The following is a 20,052-nucleotide window of genomic DNA, read 5'->3' as shown; positions in this document are numbered from 1 at the left end:
ACTGAGCTCCAAGAGAGGGGTCTCTGCAGTACTAGAAGAAAAAAAAAATGCGTCCAGAGAAGAAGAATCAGACTGCAGTATAGAAACATACAAACATGTTAGTATCACCTGAATGGGTCAGTATCACTTCAGGGCTCCTGCAATTTAGGCCTTTTCTCTGATTGCATGACCAAAAGAATCTAACTAGTAAGATAATGTGCTCATCCCACAACTATGTCCTGAGAGGCTAGCACAGGAAAGATGCTGTTCTGGGAGACAGCAGGGCCTGAGGCAGCGTAGCAGGTGGTGAAGATTCCCAGGCCTGGCTCGGTCTTGGCTCAGATCCTTCCTGGTTGACTGATGTGGGGCAAGTTCCTGCCCCTTGTGAATCAGTTTCTTCCTCTGAACAGTGGAGATAATAGACATTCCCATCTCATGGGCTCATAGTTGAAGAAAATGAATCATATTCAAAGACCAGGTCCATCACAAATGCTCAATACGTGACAGGAGAGAGAAAGATGCAGCTGGCACAGTCCCCACTGCCACTTAGCTCACCAAGCAGGAAGAGAAAAACCAGACAAATTGGAAAAGTATCAGAGGACCAGCAATTGCCTAAGCAGGGTGCTGCATTGGAGGGTGGCCACGAGGCTACTCCAGGTTAAGCAAGCAGGCAGGGGCTGTCTAAGGAGAGGACTTCTAAGTTGAAATGGAAAGACAACTCTAGAGGATTCAACTCTAGGGGACTCAACTCTAGAGGACCTGGGGGCAGATTCCCTGGGCAGAGGACCCAGCCAGTGCTAAGGCCCCGAGGTGGATATAGCTCGGGGAGGTTCGCGGTGAGAGGGCCTGGATCCCGCTGGCAGCGTGGGCAAACGGGAAGGGAAGGATCAAATGACAGTGGTGTGCCTGGGCACATTGTCAGGGTCCTGGGCCTTGGAGTCTTTATTCTTGAAGTAACTAACCTGGATGGTGGTGAAGGCTAAATAAAAAGTAGGGTGTGTTTTCCGATTTTCCTACTCTCTCTAGGGGAAAATCCCAAGGGTTTCTGAGTGGGCTGGCAATGGTGCAACAGTAATTATCCTCTCCTGTACCACAGCAGTCCTGTCCCACCTCCCCTCCCTGCATCCTCACTTGCCTTCGTAAAATCTGTATTTCGCAAAGACAGAGGTCAGAGGCGGGACCGCATCACGCCCCTGCCTACACCCCACAACTAGTCTCCTCGCCCCTGAGAATAAAGGGAAGCTCCTCACCATGCAGCTGACAGAATGTATTAGTTTTTCATTGCTGCCTTCTTTGATTCCTTCTTATCTGCTAAACTTTATCTCCCTTCTATATTCATATTGTGTTAAATCCCAAAAGGAAATAGACAAAATGTGCCGCCATTTTTGCTGGTAGGAGGCTATCAGGTTGTGAGATGTGAGGAGAAGGCTTGTGTACCAGGCTTGCGTGCCTAGGAGGGGATTGCAGCTTCTGGACGCCATGTGTGTGGACCCCAAGCTCCTCGCTTGGCTTGGGCACAGGGGGCCTCAGAGACTTGCTGAAGATAATACTGAGGCTGTGAAAGGCACAACCCAGTCCACAGGTGCAGGCGGCATCTGGACAAAGGTTAGCTGGGTAGCAAGCAGGTGAAATGGGGAAAATGGGTTTGGGTGGTGAGATGAGCAAGAGATTGTCTGTGGCTCATACTTATGCCATTCCTTCACTCCTCATTCATTCATTCACTCATTTCCTCATTCAGACAAGCATCTAGTGTACACTCAGATCCTATTCTCAGTGTCAACAATTCCAAGTTGTCTACAATTTGTTTTCTGTCCTCAAGAATGCCAAGGGGCCAGGGGAGCGGTGACTGGGAGGGTGACCAAAGGTGGGCACCAAGGCTTTCGAGGGGGTGCTGTGAAGTGAGAGGATGAACGAGGCAGGACTCACGAAGGTTCTCTGTGCACCCCTCTCTAAGGTGAGTCCAGCCATCTTGTCACAGCAGGGGCTGGAGAAGGCACGCTGGGTTTTAAATCCTGGATAGGCCACCGTGGGTCAGAGACTTACGCGGCTTCCGCCCCTGTCAAGTGGGTGTTGTAATGGTGCCACGTCCTGGGCTATCACGGGTTCCTGTGTGAAGTGTGGTCACAGTGCCGGCTCTTGGCACCCGCTGTTGTTGTCATCGCTCCCGTGGCTGTTTTAAAAACCAGACTGGAATGGGGCATGGAGCGTAAATGTAGAATTACAGGCAGCCAGCAGGGTTCAAACTCAAAGTACCCTGAGCAACCTGGGGTACAGAGCCCCAAAGGGAGGCTCCAGCTGGAGGGCTGGGGTGGTTAATTTTATGTGTCCATTTAGTTAAGACATGGTTTTCAGGTATTTGCTCAAACACCAGTCCAGATGTTGCTGGGAAGCGATTGTTTAGATACGACTAGCATTTCAATCAGCAGCCTTTGAGAAAAGCAGATTCGCCTCCTAATGTGGGTGGCCCTCATGCAAAAGACTGAGGTCCCCCCAGGAGGGAGTTCTGCCTCCACACTGCCTTCTGCCTTTGACCTTGAGCTGTAGCATCACCTGCAACTGGCCCTGGGTCTCCAGCCTGCTCCTGCCCTGCGGAGGTTGGACTTGCCAGCCCCCACAACTGTGTGACGGTTCCTTAAAATTCCTTAAAATTGGACTTGCCAGCCCCCACAACTGCGTGACAATCCCTTAAAATCTTTCTCTTTCCATATATTAATAAGTATGTTATATATTACAATATTACATACGTATACGTGTGTGTGTGTGTGTGTGTATATATAATATATATCTCTTTCGTATTGCTTCTGTTTCTGTAAAGAGTTCTGACTAATCCAAAGGCCTTGGGCAACTCCCCAAGTGAAATTCTCTCACTTCCCTCAGAAGCGCCCACTTTCTTTCCTCGTATATGTGGGTGCTGAGCAGAGGTCTCTGGCACGAAAAGTAGTCGAGGATTTATAACCCGCCTCTGGCTCGGTTGAAAAATAAAAATAAGTTCTGGAGAAAGCACATTCACGAATTCGACATGACTCAGACGCGGAAGGCTCCGAGCCTTGGCCAGCAGGCACACATTTGGCAAGTTGCTCGGTCCTTTCAGAGACCTAAGGCATCAAAACATCTGTGTTCCCATTAGCAAAATGCTGACATGACGCATAGCTGTGGCTTGGGAGAAACCAGCATGGGAGACGGCCCCTCCAAGTCTAGGGGTCATCCGTGGCCATTGGAGGTCTCGGAGCTCTATTGTCACCAAAGAGGCTCTCAAAAGGTGTCACAGTACCAAGACTGCCACTGTGAGGAAGACCATAGAGCCAGGTTACAGGAGAACAGAAGCCCCAAGGACCAGTCCCCATGTTCCCATACACACCCCTGAAGCTTCTCCGTGCCCTCTGGTGCCTTCAGAGCAGGTTCCGGGTGAACCCAAACAGCGTGGGGGTCTGGGTGGGATGGGAGGGGTCAGGCCTGCTGGCAGGGAACTGGGTAAGCCAGGGGACACACACCCATTTTTGGCTGTGTCCACCCCTGGACCAGGAGGTGGGGTCTGGGGGTATGAAATGTCTCTGGAGGCCCAGCAGTCCTGGAAGTGCTGGTTGGTTGTCAGAGGAAGGAAGTCTCGGGATCTCAGGAATCTTCCATGGACCTGCCAGAGTAAACGTTGTGAGAGAAGGGGCTGGAAGGGAGATGGACAAGAATTCCTACAGAAGGGCAGGGGTGGATGGAGCGTTCCATGGGCCTTCTTGCTCCCAAGAGCCTTAAAACCAGCTCCTCCCCTCGCCCAGCTCTCAGCACTGGCCTGCGTCTTCCAGAACCATCCGTGCCGCCTCTACTCCAGCTTGGAAAAACCTGGATGGGGTGACATCTGTTGTTCCTTCTCTAACTGGTTCTCTGCAAACATTGCCATTGGTCTCAAGTTAGATGAAATACTCACCCCTTTAAAGGGTTTCATAACGGAAACGGTAAACCTTGATATTTTTCTCCTTTTCAAAGATGGAAGAGAATGTCCATCTTTGGACATTCACTGAATGTCTCCTCTTGGTTCCATTTCCAAGAAGTTATTAACTCATAGAAATGGAAACTATTTGTCATTATTTATTGTCGGTGGCATAAGCTGGGCCATGACCGGTTTTGAAGGGATGAAAATTTACACCATTTGAGGGGATCGCTCTAAGAAAAAGATTTAAAACAGGGGCCCCTCAAGAGCCCGGGAAGAGGCCTGGGAAAGTGAGGAGCCAGACATGGCAGCTTCCTCAGCTTCAAGGGGATGGCCTCTGGAACATGCTCTGTCCTTCCTGGGGTGCAGGGACCTCCCCTTGCCACCCTGTCTAGATCTGACCTTCACCCAATCCCATCTTGGTGAGCGGGAGGTCAGTTCTGGAGGGCTGTGCAGAGCCTGGGGCTGCTTTTCACAGTTGGAACCTGGAACCCTGAGATGGGAAAGCCCCGCCCAAAATCCAGGCCTTCACTGGACAGCAGGTGGACAGCCCCTGAGCGTCCGGCCGGCTTCCTGTCCGTCCCACAGCCCCTCACGGCACCCTCGGCCTGTCCTTGGCAAAGGCCACGTGTGCATGGAAGGAAATGGCCTGCTTCCATGCATGGCTCAGAGCAGGGGAGGGTGGTGGGTTTGGGAGGGGAATGGCAGACAACTGTGGCTGTGGACAAGGAGGCCCCTGCCCAGACTGAAAAGAGAGTTCACTGAGGAACAGAAGTAGAACTGAGACGCAGAGACAGACGGGTTGCTCTGCTCGTTAACGTGAAAATGATGCCACAGCCAGTGTTGAGGGGAGAGAGCTGACAGAACCTGCATCCTGCGGGGCTGCGTGATGACATCTGTGCGAGGGAGCACCTGTGTCTAACCCGAGACTTGAAACCTAACAAAAAGTTAACAGTGTGGGACTTGTTCTTTGTTTGAATGCATTTTTCTGCATTTTGAATTGTTTTGCAGATATTATGCTTTCTTTTTATGATCAAGCAAAATGATAACGCTTTCTCAGCTTGGAAAAATGAGGCAATGGGGTCTCAGGCCCCTCACGTGACCTCATTTGTCCCCATATGCGGGTCTCTCATGGGTGCTTGTCTTGGTATGTAAGGATTCCAGCTTCATCATCTAGCTTTGCAAAGGAGCTCGGTGATGCCTGTGCCTGTGCCTGTGCCAAATCAGGTGACAGATGAGCATGGCATCCAGGATCTTTCCTGTTAGGAGCAGCTGCAGCTCAGACCCTCAAACCTCATGTCAAAGGCACGGATACTCTCTGCTTCTTGGGCTCCCTGGCCCCAACCCCGGCATGCTGGCTTGCCGAGAGCAGCAAAGAGCTTCCTTGTACCACACTCTGTTTCATTAGCCTCACTCCAGAGAGGCTGGGATGGGCCAGAACCTCCTGACATTCCCTCGGCAAGTCAGCCTGCAGCCTTTCGGTCTCCCTCCCCGCCTGGGATGGAGATGCGGCCTTGGTTTGCTTGGTCTTGAAGATGTTTAAGGTTTTTCAGTGGCAGCTGGCAAGCTGGGCACATCTCACCTCCAGTGAGCACCGGGGAGAAAGCAGCTGGCGCCTGTTGCCCATGGAGCAGGAAGTGTCACTGGAAGCAGAGGGCAGTTGTGCCTGGAGCCAGCAGCATTGGGGTTAGAAATACTTGGCTGCCCAGCGGCCCAGTGGAAAACAAGCCCCTGTCCCTCCACACACACTCCCCTGCTTCCTTTACTTCCTGGAGCCCCAGGCCATCACCCCAGGTTCCTGGCAGTATGCTTGCCCTTCCCGGCACAGCCTTTGGCACAGATTTCTCCCAGCTTCAAAACTGAGCCCTCCATGTACCCGGGGCAGTTGCGGCTCCGAGAGCCCTCTTTCAGCTGTCAGGGCCTGGTCAGCTCATCCCGGCTGGATGTGGGCAAGGGCGTCTCCTCCGCCTTCCCTTCACGCTTCCTGCCCCCACTGCCCAGGCGCCCAACCCGAACTTTGCCCAGGAGTTAGAAATCTACTGTAGGGCATTTGGTCTCAGTCCTATCCATCCCTAGTGCAAATTCATCATTAAGATCATTCACCACACAGGAGCCTGTGAGAACAAAGGAGGCAGTCCACTGGGGTGGCTGGCGGGGCTAAGTGGGAGTCAGAGTTCCCCGCCTGGCTCTACTGCTACTAAGCCCCATGATTTGGGGCAAGGTGTTTGCCTTTCAGCCTCCATATCTTTCTCTATGAAATGGAGACAAGCCCCATTTCTCCGCAGGGTTTCTGCCAGCCAGTAGCTGAACTATTCTTTGCTACAGCGAAGAAGCTCTTTGTAGACTGTACACAAATGTAATTGACATGTAAGCCATGAAGTCATCTATAAAAGCAGAGCCCCCCCTTTTTAAGGAAGGGGACGTGGGTGTGGGAAATCAGGTTTGGGTGGGAGGGCTGCACCGTGCTGGGCAGGTATGGGATTGCAGGAGGTTGCTCCCGAGTGCCCCAGGACCTCCGTGGGCGGGACCACAATGGGGGAGAGGAACGAAAACAAACCAAACTTCTCTTCCGAACAATTGCGTTTGGGGCTGTGCCTCCTCAGGCCCTGGGTATGGTGGGGGCCCAGGAGCCCCCGGGATTAACGAGTTCAAAAGCATCCATTCAGTCTGGCCAGTGAGTCATCTGGTGAAATCTCCACAGTGCAGAGGCCTGGCAGCCTCCCTGGGAGAGCGGCAGTGGCTCCGTTCCCATCAAGATGGTGGTGATGGTTGTGGTTGTGGTGCTTCGCTGCAAGCCACCTTGGCTGTGGGGGCCACACGCCTCCCTGCTGCTTTACTGCCCCACTGTCTTTTAGACAGTTTTTCTTTTCTTTTTTCTTTTTTTTTTTGAGATGGAGTCTTGCTGTGTTGCCCAGGCTGGAGTGCAGTGGCCGGATCTCAGGTCACTGCAAGCTCCGCCTCCCGAGTTTACACCATTCTCCTGCCTCAGCCCCCCGAGTAGCTGGGACTACAGGTGCCCACCACCTCGCCTGGCTAGTTTTTTGTATTTTTTAGTAGAGACAGGGTTTCACCGTGTTAGCCAGGATGGTCTCGATCTCCTGACCTCGTGATCCGCCCGTCTCGGCCTCCCAAAGTGCTGGGATTACAGGCTTGAGCCACCGCGCCCGGCTCCTTTTTTTTAAAATTATAAAACCGATACTCAGTAGAAAAAAAATTAAGTATAAAAAATAAAATTAAGGCTGGGCGTGATGGCTCACGCCTGTAATCCTAGCACTTTGGGAGGCTGAGGCAGGCAGATCACCTGAGGTCAGGAGTTTGAGACCAGCCTAGACAACATGGCGAAACCCCATCTCCACTAAAAATACAAAAATTAGCGGGGCACGGCGGCGGGCACCTGTAATCTCAGCTACTAGGGAAGCTGAGGCATGAGAATTGCTTGAACCCCGGAGGTGGAGGTTGTAGTGAGTTGAGATTGTGCCACTGCCCTCCAGCCTGGTGACAGAGCGAGACTCCATCTCAAAAACAAACAAACAAACAAAACAAATTAAATAAAACATAATCCATAAGCCTATCCCTAAAGATAACCATCATCATTGTCTTGATGTGTCTCCTGTCTCCTTTACAGGCAGCAGAGTCCAGGCTGTGCTGTTATAACACACAGCCCCCAGTGAATGTGAATGGCCTCAGTAGAGACCTCCTTGCTCCACAAGGCCGAGGTCCCATCTCTCCCCACTTGATTCACCCCTCCTTTACTACTTTTCATGTTCTGGCTCTTTTTCTTAATTAGGCAATTACTTTTTTTTGAGGCAGGGTCTCACTCTGTCACCAAAGCTGAGTGCAGTGGTGCAATCATGACTCACTACAGCCTCAACCTCCCAGGCTCAAGTGATCTTCCCGCCTACAGGCATGCACCACCATGCCCAATTAATTTTTTATTTTTTGTAGAGACAGGCTCTCAGTCTGTTGCCCAGGGTGGTCTTGAACTTCTGGATGTAAGTGATCCCAAAGTGCCAGGATTACAGGTGTGAGCCACTGCACCCAACCTGTCCTGGTTCTTAAAGGCAATTGAGATTGGAAATATTTAGTTTGGTTTTGTTGTTGTTTTCGAGATAGGGTCTCACTGTTATCCAGGCTGGAGTGCAGTGACGTGATTACAGCTCACTGCAGCCTCCCTCCCAGGCTCAGGCAATCCTCCCACCTCAGCCTTCCAAGTAGCTGGCACTACAGGCCTATACCACCGGGCTTGGCTAGTTTTTTTGTTTTTAATTATTTTATTTTATGTATTATTTTGAGACAGAGTCTTGCTCCGTTGCCCAGGCTGGAGTGTAATGGTGCAATCTCGGCTCACTGCAACCTCTGCCTCCCAGGTTCAAGCGATTCTCCTGCCTCAGCCTCCCAAGTACCTGGGATTACAGACACCTGCCACCATGCCCGGCTAATTTTTAAAATATTTTTACTTGAGTCTGAGTTTCACCATGTTGGCCAGGCTGGTTTCGAACTTCTGACCTCACATGATCCGCTCGGCTCAGCCTCCCAAAGTGCTAGGATTACAGGCGTGAACCACCGCACGTGGCTGAATTTTTAAATTTTTTGTAAAGATGAGGTCTCACTATATTGCACAGGTAGGTCTCGAACTTCTGGCCTCAAGCAATCCACCCACCTTGACCACCCAAAGTGCTGGGATTACAGGCATGAGCCACTGCACCCAGCCAGGAAACCTTGAGAATTTTAGCATTAAGTAGAATGCTGGCACCTCAGGAGAGTGGCCATCTGCCATCCAGAAGAAGACCTCACTAGAAACTAATACTGCCGATGCATTGATCTTGGAATTTTAGCCTTCAGAACTAAACAAGCAAACAAAACGTATGATACTGGGTGCTGCTTTAAGTTAGGTAGCCTTTATCATGATAAGCATGATCCTCCATTTTCTGCCTTTCTATGACTTAAAAAAATCATCAGAACTCAACATTGACTTTTATTGAACGTCTCTCTAACTTTAGCCAGTTGTTTTTCCTATTTTCCCTGTTATATGTCTTTAAAGAATAGGAACCACTGGGCATTCCTGTTTTGCCTGTTTTACATGTATTATTGGCCCTTTGCTTTTAGAAATGTCTAAGAGTGACAGAAAGAAAATGTTTGCCAAGGCCCAGGGGTTTCAGAGCATTAACTTAGAGTGAAGAATTAGAGTCTCTCAGAGTGGCAGAGTAGTGATTATAAGGCTCTTCGGGTTCAAATAACTGTTCATCCACCCGGTCATTTAGTCATCCGTCCTGCCTGCATTTTGTTTTTGTCAAGGGGTGAACTGGGGCTACCATACATGTGCTTGGGGCTGTCCAGCGGCAGGTCACTTTCACGTTGCCTTTAGTGAGCCTCAAACGCGGTTTGGACCCTGTGGCTTTGGTGATTTCGGAAGCTCAGACGAGCATGTGAGACTGAGTCAGTCTCAATGGGTGGTGGTGGTGATGTCTTCTCTCCGCAGAACTGTCTCAGCAAACAGCAGCTCCTCTCGGCCATCCGCCAGCTGCAGCAGCTGCTGAAAGGCCAGGAGACACGCTTCGCCGAGGGCATCCGCCACATGAAGAGCCGGCTGGCCGCGCTGCAGAACTCCGTGAGCAGGGTGGCCCCAGATGCCCCTCCAGGTGGGTGTCCACGTCAGCACTGCTGGGGTGGCAGGGCAGCACTCAAGCGCTCGGCTGGAGATGCTGCCAGCCGCAGGCCCCTGCGCCACGCCTCACCCTTCCCCCCTCACCTTCCATCTTCCATCTGTGGCCCCCACTTTGTTTTTTTCTGAGACGGAGTCTTGCTCTGTCGCCCAGGCTGGAGTGCAGCGGCACAATCTCCGCTCACTGCAAGCTCCGCCTCCCGGGTTCACGCCATTCTCTTGCCTCAGCCTCCTGAGTAGCTGGGACTACAGGCGCCCGCCACCATGCCTGGCTAATTTTTTTGTATTTTTAGTAGAGACAGGGTTTCACTGTGTTAGCCAGAATGGTCTTGATCTCTTGACCTCGTGATCCGCCTGCCTCAGCCTCCCAAAGTGCTGGGATTACAGGCGTGAGCCACTGCGCCTGGCCAATCTGTGGCCCATTTTTAACCCTGGTTGGTGGCAGTGGGGGTGGGGTGAGTACATTAGAAAGGCAGCTGCCCTCTTTCTTCTCCCTCAGCCTGCATGTCACCCCTTTTCCTCTTAAGCCTTTTCATTCTGGCCTTAACAACTATCATGTCGTCGTACTGACCAAACTGTTGCCAGGCTCCACTTTTAGATCAAGGCACTGCTTTTTCCTTCCCCATCCACAAGTTGGATCCAGTTTTGGTTTTGTTTTCATTTTTGATTTTACTTTTATATACTTTTTTAGAGCAGTTTTTAAGTTCATAGCAGAGTTGAGTGGAAAGCACCGAGTTCCTCCACACCCTCTGTGCGTGCACACACATGCATCCCGGCCCGCACCAGTGCGATACACTGGTTCCAGTCCATGAACAAGGTTGGCTCCAGTGCTTCAGGCGTGAAAGTGCACCCTCCAGGGAGTCCCCGTCAGTACCAGGGCGGTTGGGAGGGAAGGGCCGCTGAGGACAAGCTCCACTTGTCTGGTGAGGCTACAGTGGGCACCCCAGATTCCCTCCCATGAGGGCAGGACTCTGACAGACACAGGGGCACTTTTTCCTGCTTGTACCTTAACAGCTGTCACACCGCCAAGGCCCAGAGATGGGCGGCTGGTTTTCCTCCGGTCTCTTAGGGTGCTGGGGGGCAGGGGGCAGCCATCATGTTCGTTTGAAGTCAGGAGCTTGTGGAATATCTGACATCATTTACTCACTGCAGACACATTTATCAAGGGCTGTCTTTGTTGAGTGAGTTGAAGTTTCCTGGGGAAGGCGTTGGATTTCGTACCTTCTCGGAGATGATGGTGGCAAATCCAGCTCTCAACGGTACAGAGTCCGTTCCTGTTTTCCTTGGCGCCACAGCTGCAGAAATAACCACCAGCCAAGCCTCACACTTCCCAAGGCACTGTGAGGCCTGAGCCCTCCCTGGGGCTCCACACACCCCAACTCCACGGGGCAGGCAGGGTATCTTTCCTTCCTGCTCCAGATGGGGAAACTGAGGCCAAGCAAGACAAGTAAGCTAACGGTCAGAGGTCCCTGATCTAGTGATTTTTTTTTTTTCTTGCTCAAGGCTTGACTCCACAAAGCCTTCCTTGTTTTCATGGGGTCAGAGCTGCCGGTCCCTGGGAGTTTCAGTGGAGCCCACAGGGAATGTCATACAATTCCCCTGACCATGTGAGAGGCCCCTGCCCACTAGACAAATGGAAAGGCAGCTATTATTATATTATTCATCCTCCTTCCCAAGATTCAGGGTCTTTCATCTCTGAAATGTACAACATTTTTTAAAGTGGCAAATTCTCTTTTTAAAAAATTGCCATCATGTATCGTATCTCTAAGTGTGTGGGGGACACCGTGATGGGTACTTTATGTGTGCAGAGGCTGATCCTGCAGAGCACAGGCAGCTGTCACGATCCCTTTTCAGGGTGGGGTGGGGGTTTGGCCTGCACCTGAAGGAAAGCCAGACACCTGCCCAGATCAAATGGCACATAGTGGGAAAATTACTTTATCGCTTTTCGAAAGAGAGACAAGGTCTCGCTCCGTCACCCAGGCTGGAGAGCAGTGGAGTGATCCTAGTTCACTGCAGCCTCCCAGGCTCAAGTGATCCTCTCACCTCAGCCTCCTAAGTAGCTAGGACTACAGGTGCACACCACCGCACCTGATTGTTAAAATTTTTGTAAAGATGGGGTCTCACTATGTTGCTCAAGCTGGTCTTGAACTCCCTGGCTCAAGTGATCCTCCAGCCTCAGCTTCCCGAAGTGCTGGGATTACAGGCAGGTGCTCTGTGCCAGGCCTCTTTTGCCTTTGTTTGTTTGTTTGTTTGTTTGTTTGTTTGTAAGGGAATTTGCTGCGAGTCAGGAAGAATAATTTCTAGTTCTGGAGAATTCCTGTTCTTCCGTTCTGGCTTCCATATGAAGTATCTCCCTCCCATTTTCCTAGTTTTTCTTTCCTGGGTGCATCGTCACAACCCATCCGCTTCAGGGCTCTTTCAGAGCAGCCTCAGCGGATTCATGTTCCCACGTTGCTGAGACTGCTTCCCTGTGGATCCCACTCCTTACATGCTAACTTAACCTCGGAAGGCACAGGAGCTTCACTATGGCTCTGCACGCTCAGTAGGATGTGCTTCTCGTGAACAGAATAAACCAAAGGACACGTTCTCCTCCTGTCACTGCAGAAGGGCCTTCGGCTCCTGTTTGGGATGTGACTACAAATTGATTTTTAATTAATTTGTATCCATTCATCCACGCCATTCACATTTATTGAGCATCTACTAAGTGCCGGATACTGTTCAATCTATTCAGGTATGATGTATTTGTGAGTTGTAGGTAGTTTTCCTTTGTTGAGGTTTTTAAAGATTTTTCATCCCCAAAGAGACCCTACTGTTCTCCCCCAATGCATTTTAAAACCCTTTAACACAATAAAGTACTAGCTTTTTTTTTTTTTTAATAAAAAACAAACAAACTATAAAGTAATTTATTTCAGAGGCTGAGGCAGCACCCCGGGAGCAGCCAAGTCCTGGGACATGAGCTCTCACTCTCGTCCTTCTCACAAGGTTATTACCACTGGGGACCAACTTGGAGCTTTACTCAAGGAAAGCGATGCAGCAATGGGCAGATAGTCCCCAATCACCAAAGGGCACCGAGCACCCTCGGAGGGTCCGGCACCTCCCTCCTCCCCAGCCCAGGCTGCCATGGCTGCTCCTTGAAGGATCCCAGGTTGTGTCCGGCCCAGGTGGGATTTCAGGCAGAGCTACAGCATCCTGCCAGCTGCCCTCCCAGACAGGGAGGCCCATTACACTCCTTAGTGGCCTCAGGTCCAGGACACCCCTGATCAGTGCATCCTCATGGGGGATGCTCAGTGACTCTGTCACTTGCTTTGACCTGCACAGCTGAAGCAACAGTTCTGTTTTTGTCTGTTTAAAATACGAACATGGCAAATGACACTTGGAATTTACCTGAAATGCATTTTAGAAGTGGCTCTGAATTTCCATCTGAACTGAATCCAAATCCAAGCCATCCTCACATTGGTCATTCGCTCTTCACCCATGCATGATGCTCTGTTGCAAAAAGAAGAGGAACAGGCTAGCTTCACCCCGTCTCTCTCCAGCCACGTCAGTCCTTCGGGAAATCTTCACAGAGCAGCCAGGATTCAAACCATGTCCTTCACGCCCAGCTGCTACCCTGGCCTTAGCTTCCCTCCCCTTCCTCTTGTTTGGGCGCTTCATGGTCAAACCGCAGCAGGTGCTGGGAGTCAGGCTGCTTTGTGCCTGGGCTCAAACCTCCAGTGGCCCGATCTCACACAGAGAACAAGTTGCATGGCCTTTTTGTTTTCTTTCCAATGCCCCGTGTAACTCTGAGCCGTCTTGTTCCTGTTGCCTGACTCATGTCTAACTACTTTCCACCTCGTCCACTCTACTCCAGCCCTGTCGGCTCCTTGACATTCCTCAGACCTGCCAGGCACACCCCCACCTCAGGATGTTTGACCAGCTGTCGTCCCTCCACCCTCCCCAGACATCTGCCTGGCTGTGCCTTCACCTTCAACTCGTTCTGATGAGGCCTGCCCTGACCACTGTATTGAAAATGATGCCCTGTCTCTGGCATCTCCAACACCATTCCCTGCTTTCATTTTCTACATGGCCCCACACTCCGCCATTGCTTATTATCTCCCCTGCTAGAAGGTGGGCTTCCTGAGGGTTGGGTTTTGTCTATTTTTTTCACGGATATAGCCCAAGTGCCTACTCTAGTGCCCGGCATATAGTAAAGATGCAATAAATAAGGCTCCATTCATTCATTTGTTCAAGAATGACTTATTGAGCATTCACTGTGTGCCAGGCAATGGGCTGGTGCTGGGGATACACAGGAACATAGACCAGATGCATTCTGATGGAGAGGACTGACAACACATCTAGAAAGAAACAAGTCAATAAGAAAATGTGGATGGTTACAAATACTGAGAAGAGAGCAGAGTGAGCGCCTGGGGAAGAGTGTCTGGGGAGGTCTGGGTTAGACACGGTGGCCAGGGAACACACGGGGAGGTGGTGGCATATGAGTGGAGACCTGGAGAGTGAGAAGGAGCCAGTTGTGGAAGCTCTGAGGAAAGAACACTCCAGGCAGAGAGAAGAGCAAAATCCCAGGCCTGGAGCTGGGGCTGAGCCTGGCCTGTTCAGGAGACCTAAAGAAACCCAGTGGGGTTGGAGCTCCAGAAAATCAGAGTGAGTAGGTGGCAGTGATGAGGCGGATCCTTGCAGGGCGGGCTTCCCATGCTTCCAGGCCTTGCACACAGCACTTAGTGTCTCTGAGCCCCAGTCTCGTCACCTTTTGCTAAGCAGCCATCGTACCACCCATCCCCAAGAGAGCTTTGAGGACTTGATGAGACGCAGCATGCAGAATGACCAGCACGGTGCACAGTCTGCAGCAGGCATGCAACAGAGGGCACTTCAAGATGGGAAGTCCTGTAAGTCAGTAATGTCTAAGGGCTGTGGTCCAGGACGAGGAGCGCGTAATCCTTCCATCTCTCCTTACAGTTTCCTGCCCGGCTCTGAACGCCCCCGCAGATGGCAGAAAGTTTGGAAGCAAGTACTTAGTGGATCATGAAGTCCATTTTGCCTGCAACCCTGGGTTCCGGCTGGTCGGGCCCAGCAGCGTGGTGTGTCTTCCCAATGGCACCTGGACAGGGGAGCAGCCCCGCTGTAGAGGTACCGTCTCTCCTTCCCATCCCACTGGGCTGGACCCATCACAGCATAGCAAGGGTTTGCTTCATAGAAAGGGCCATTGCTTGGAATATTTTCTGCTTGGTTCTTTAATCATTCCTCAACCACAGAACAGCAGCCAGTGTGCCCACTCACTCACCTCCATGCCGGGTTGGCGCTGGTATCTATCTGTAGGAGCTCACTGTATCTTCATAATAATTTAGTCTTGTTTGGCATACGGCGAAACTGAGGCACACAGGGGTTAAAGAACTTGCCCAAGGTTACACAGCTGGGGGTGGGGGGCACTATTAAGATGCTTCACACTTGGACACTCTGACCCCAGAGTCTGCGCTCCTTCACACCACTCTCTGCTTTGGACACCAGTGACTGATTCTTATCAATGTGAGGGCAAGAAGCTGCCCATGGGTTGGGGAAGGGACCAGAGGAAGACACTGCAGGACGATGCTCCTGTGGCTGCTCCGTTCTGGGCCTGCAGTCTGTCTGTGAGGCTGCTGGTATCCTCTGGAGCTGAGGGCACTCCTCAGGTGTCCTTTCTGTCTGCACCGGGACTTGGTATCAACAGGCTCCAGGAGAGTCCACTGTGAGGGGGAGGCATGAAAAAGCTTCTGTCCGTGCTAGGTTTAAAAACAGCACTTTTTTGATATAGAGGAAAATCAGCCTTGGCACAAAAAATCTGTTGGCTTTTCAAAAACCCATGGTCAAAAAAATCTTGGCCACCAGTCACTAGTCATTTTCAGAGCAAGGTTCGTGGGACATCTGCTGAGGCAGAATGTCCAGGGTTCTAGCCAAAGAGTTGAAGGAGCAACACGGACATTATATAAACAAGAGGATTGCGAAGAGCAGAGTAGAGAGAGGACTTTGTTTTTGTTTTTGTTTTTGTTTGAGACGGAGTCTCGCTCTGTTGCTCAGGGTGGAGGGCAGTGGCGTAATCTCAGCTCACTGCAACCTCCGCCTCCCAGGTTCCAGCGATTCTCCTGCCTCAGCCTTCTGAGTAGCTGGGACTATAGGTGCCCACCACCACGTTCAGCTAACTTTTGTATTTTTCGTAGAAAAGGGATTTCACCATGTTGGCCAGGCTGGTCTCGAACTCCTGGCCTCAAGTGATCCGCCCGCCTCGGCCTCCCAAAGTGCTGGGATTACAGGTGTGATCCACCGCACTTGGCCAAGAGAGGACTTTGGATGCTTAAATTACTTGAAAATATAGAAGGACTCCAGAAAGCATGCCATCCCTAAAGATGAGGAAGGATTGCCATGAGCAGCTCAGGGCAACCAGAACCACATTTACAATTTAGGCTTCTCTTTCCTGACCTCTGGAAAGAGTGATGATGGTTCAAAGGTTGATGACCAGCTCTCAGACCCACCTAGGAACCAGCCAGGAAATACAAGTCATGTAACATGCAAACAAAACAGCGGAAATGCCAATATCTGGTATTTACTTACTTGACTCTGAAAGATCTCAAGCCAGGTTAAGCACCTCCTGGGTGATAAGCCATGGAAGAGGAGGTGGGTACACACAGATTTTTTATTGCTTTGGGTGTCAGTTTTTTTTTTTTTTTTTTTTTTTTTTTTTTTTTTTTTTTTTTTTTTGAGACGGAGTCTGGCTCTGCCGCCCGTGCTGGAGTGCAGTGGCCGGATCTCAGCTCACTGCAAGCTCCGCCTCCCGGGTTCCCGCCATTCTCCTGCCTCAGCCTCCCGAGTAGCTGGGACTACAGGCGCCGCCATGTCGCCCGGCTAGTTTTTTTGTATTTTTTAAATAGAGACGGGGTTTCACCGTGTTAGCCAGGATGGTCTCGATCTCCTGACCTCGTGATCCGCCCGTCTCGGCCTCCCAAAGTGCTGGGATTACAGGCTTGAGCCACCGCGCCCGGCCGGGTGTCAGTATTTTTAACTTACAGATTGAGTTACACATCCCGGTTGGTTTCCTTTTCGGTCTCCTCAGCACTTTCGGGACCCATCTGCATTGCCACGTGCAGTCTGCTCCAGTGCTTCTGATAGCTGTCTCGTCCTCTCTGGGGTGCATCGTCCTCTCTGGGGTGCACCCCTGCATCTGATCTGTCCACCCCCTGCCATGGACACCTGATTGCAGTCAACTCCTGGCCACCACAAACAATGCCGACAAGGTCTTCTTATCCCCGGATACTGTCTCTGGGTTGTGTATCTGTGGCTGGAGGGGCCTACTGGCTTCAGGCTCGCTTTGAACTGAGCACTACCTGCCCCCGGCAGAAGGGCTGCACCTGCCCACGCGCCCCCAAGCGGTGCTGCAAGTGAAAGCACATCTTACTTATGTGTGTGCTGTTTTTTCTTGCTTGCTCAGGTATTATCCAAATATTCTGTCCTCAATGGCGACATACCACAATGCACATCATGTGATTAAAACCAAAAGATGAGTTCGTCAGAGAAGATAGCAGAAAGGCCTTTTTAGGCAGATACATGCAAAACACTGGAGGCCCAGGAACATAGTCTTAAGAAGTGACTCAAGCAAAGGAACACGTAGTTACTTGACAAAGGTGGAGACCCAAAGCCCTCCCCACAGTCCATCTCCATCCTAGCGACTGGCCAAGAATACCTTCCTAGAGGCTCCTGGGGGTGTCCGCCAGCTTCCTTCTTGACCTTGGGTGCTTAGTTATGCCTCTGCACCTCCCTCGCTGCAGCAGGACCCCCTCAATGGAAAAGAGGGCTCTGCCGCGTCGTGACTTGTACCGTGATCTCAAACATTCAAGTGCTCCTGAGTCACCCAGGAAGCTCATAAAAGACAGATTCTGAGGTCTCAAAAGACCTACCAAGTCAGGACCTTTCTAGATGAGACCCAAGACATCTGCATTTTTCATATGTTCCCTAAGTAATACTGCTGTTAACAGTACCACTTGATTTGTTCTTGCAAATGCCAGAAGCAGAAAATATATTGAAAATGTTGAAGTGCTGATGCATTTTGGGCCCAAATCAGTCAGGATGACTGCCAGCCACAGGCAGAACAGTAGACTGTGCGTGTGTCAGCTCTGTCCGGGGAAGACACCTGTTATGCTCACTGCTACTTGCCCTGATGTTTTGGGAAGGCCAACCCAACTCTTACAAAGATCAGAGCCCCCAGCCCTGCTGGGCAGATTTCCCTTTCTTGAGATGTAGAGGGCAGACTTTGCCGGGAGGACCACGGTGCAGGGCAGACGGTCCCACTTGCCAGGCGGCCAGCAAGCCTACTGACCTTTCCCATGGTCCTGAGTCTTGCCCTTGGATGTACCGGCCCATTCCAGATGCACCTTGTGCTTGTCTCTTATCTCCCCATAGCCTCCTGCAGAGCCGTTTTGCCTTCTTCCCTGACCTCCACACCAAAGAGCTGCGTGGTGCAGCCCAGCTTGGGGATGTCTACTCGGGCGGCATGTGCTATCGAAAACTTGGGAAGGACTGACCCAGGGAACAAGGTGGTGGCCTGTCCAGGATGAGATCTTAGATGGAGATTTTTCTTCTCCTGAAGCATAGATGGGGCCTGGGCATTGAACCCATGGTGGTGATTGGACAAAAATACTCATGTGTTGCAATCAAGCTGCTCCAGCAGCTACTGGCCACGGCCCCTCCTAAGTGAGTAGACGGTGCCTGTGCCGACACTTCTGTTCTCAGTAGGAATTGATGTGATTCATGGATGTTGTCTCCAGCAAGAGCCTCAAAGCGGTGCCAGCCAAACCTGCCAGGAGGGAGAAATAGTGCTCCTGACTGCTGTTTGATGACCAATTGTGACAGTATTAAGGGTGTGGACGGGACACAGGCTGGAACTCAACAGTCTAGTGACCAAACCTAGAAACTTACCAGCAACCACTGAGCACACCCACTGCATGTTCCAAACCACTGGTCGTGTGGTCGCCATGTGTTATGACCACAGTGGGGGCATAATCTTCTTAATTACAGAGAATTCGTTTCAATGCCCAAAATATCAGTGCCAGTGACAAATTTGGCAGTGCTGTCATAATTGTCCCTCACTCCAACCCTCGTCAGCTGCTTGGAAAGACAGTGATGAACCCAACTTGGCAGGGAAGGAAATTACACACAATCACGCCATTAAAAAACAGCAGGCAGGCCAGGAGCGGTGGCTCACACCTGTAATCCCAGCACTCTGTGAGGCCGAGGCGGCAGATCACCTGAGGTCAGGAGTTCAAGACCAGCCTGGCCAACATGGCGAAACCCCATCTCTACTAAAAAATACAAAAATTAGCTAGGCATGGTGGTGGGCACCTGTAATCCCAGCTACTCGGGAGGCTGAGGCAGGAGAATTGCTTGAACCCGGGAGGCAGAAGTTGCAGTGAGCCGAAATCACACCACTGCACTCCAGCCTGGGCGACACAGCAAGACTCCGTCTCGGGAGAAAAAAAAAACAGCAGGCAGAACTCCAAAGTGGAAAACAGCCACTTGGCTTTCTCCATTTCTCCATTATTTTCATTGTTTCCTCCTTCTTTCTCTGAAGGCCATGTTTTTAAGATGTAAAGCTTTCTGAATTGGGAATCACAGCTGAAGATCTTGTGCCTTTGACAATGTGGGTAACCAAAGAAACAAATTTAAGAGATATAAATACCGTTGTCACTTATCATCATGCTGGTGAAAAGGAATCTTTGTCAGTCGTCCCCATCCTTTATTTTTAACCTTCATTATTTTATTCAACCAATTTGTACTGAGAACCAGCCATGCACAAAGCACTGTGCCAGATGCCAGGGACTCAATGCCGAATCCCACAGACACCACCCCAGCCTCTGGGGTGCACAGGCTAAGAGGAGGCAAAGCAAAGCAGGTAGCCACACACCAAGGGAAGTGAGCTGACGTTTGTGGTGAGGGCCACATATGACCTAACAAGGGACAGAGTCAACAGCATGGGGCAAGGAGCAGTTGAGGTCCTCTGAGCAGGGGACAATGACACTGAGATGAAAGGAGGAACGGGATCTAGCCAGGCAAAGAGCAGGTAGTTGGGCAGCACAGGGCAGACACTGTTTTAAGAAAAGGAAGGAGGGACCAGGCGCGGTGGCTCACACCTGTAATCCCAGCACTTTGGGAGGCTGAAGAGGGTGGATCACGTGAGGTCAGGGGTTCGAGACCAGCCTGGCCAACATGGTGAAACCCATCTCTACTAAAAATACAAAAAGTTATCTGGGCTTGGTGGCGGGCACCTGTAATCTCAGCTACTCAGGAGGCTGAAGCAGGAGAATCGCTTGAACCTGGGAGGCGGAGATTGCGGCGAGCTGAGATTGCGCCATTGCACTCCAGCCTGGGTGACAAGAGCAAAACTCCATCTCAAAAAAACAAAAAACAAAAAACAAATAAAAAAAACAATAAAGAAAAGAAAAGGTGACTGGATCAGCTGAGGTCAGGAGTT

The 20,052-nt window shown here is 51.0% G+C and overlaps 1 protein-coding gene across 1 annotated transcript in view; it reads left to right on the top strand.

Moving 5' to 3' along the window:
- The window catches only part of FBLN7 (fibulin 7), a 48,724-nt gene that overhangs the window by 10,746 nt on the left and 17,926 nt on the right, over positions 1-20,052 (top strand). Inside the window, exons 2-3 of the mRNA XM_050753161.1 lie at positions 9,381-9,540; positions 14,517-14,687. Of these exons, the coding sequence (XP_050609118.1) occupies positions 9,381-9,540; positions 14,517-14,687 (331 nt within the window). The remainder of the gene's footprint in view (positions 1-9,380; positions 9,541-14,516; positions 14,688-20,052) is intronic.

The sequence above is a fragment of the Macaca thibetana genome, chromosome 13 (genome assembly GCF_024542745.1).
Source record: "Macaca thibetana thibetana isolate TM-01 chromosome 13, ASM2454274v1, whole genome shotgun sequence".
In the NCBI taxonomy this organism is placed as follows: Eukaryota; Metazoa; Chordata; class Mammalia; order Primates; family Cercopithecidae; genus Macaca; species Macaca thibetana.
The sequence above is the reverse complement of the archived record's forward strand: the minus strand, read 5'-3'. Positions and strand labels throughout refer to the sequence as shown.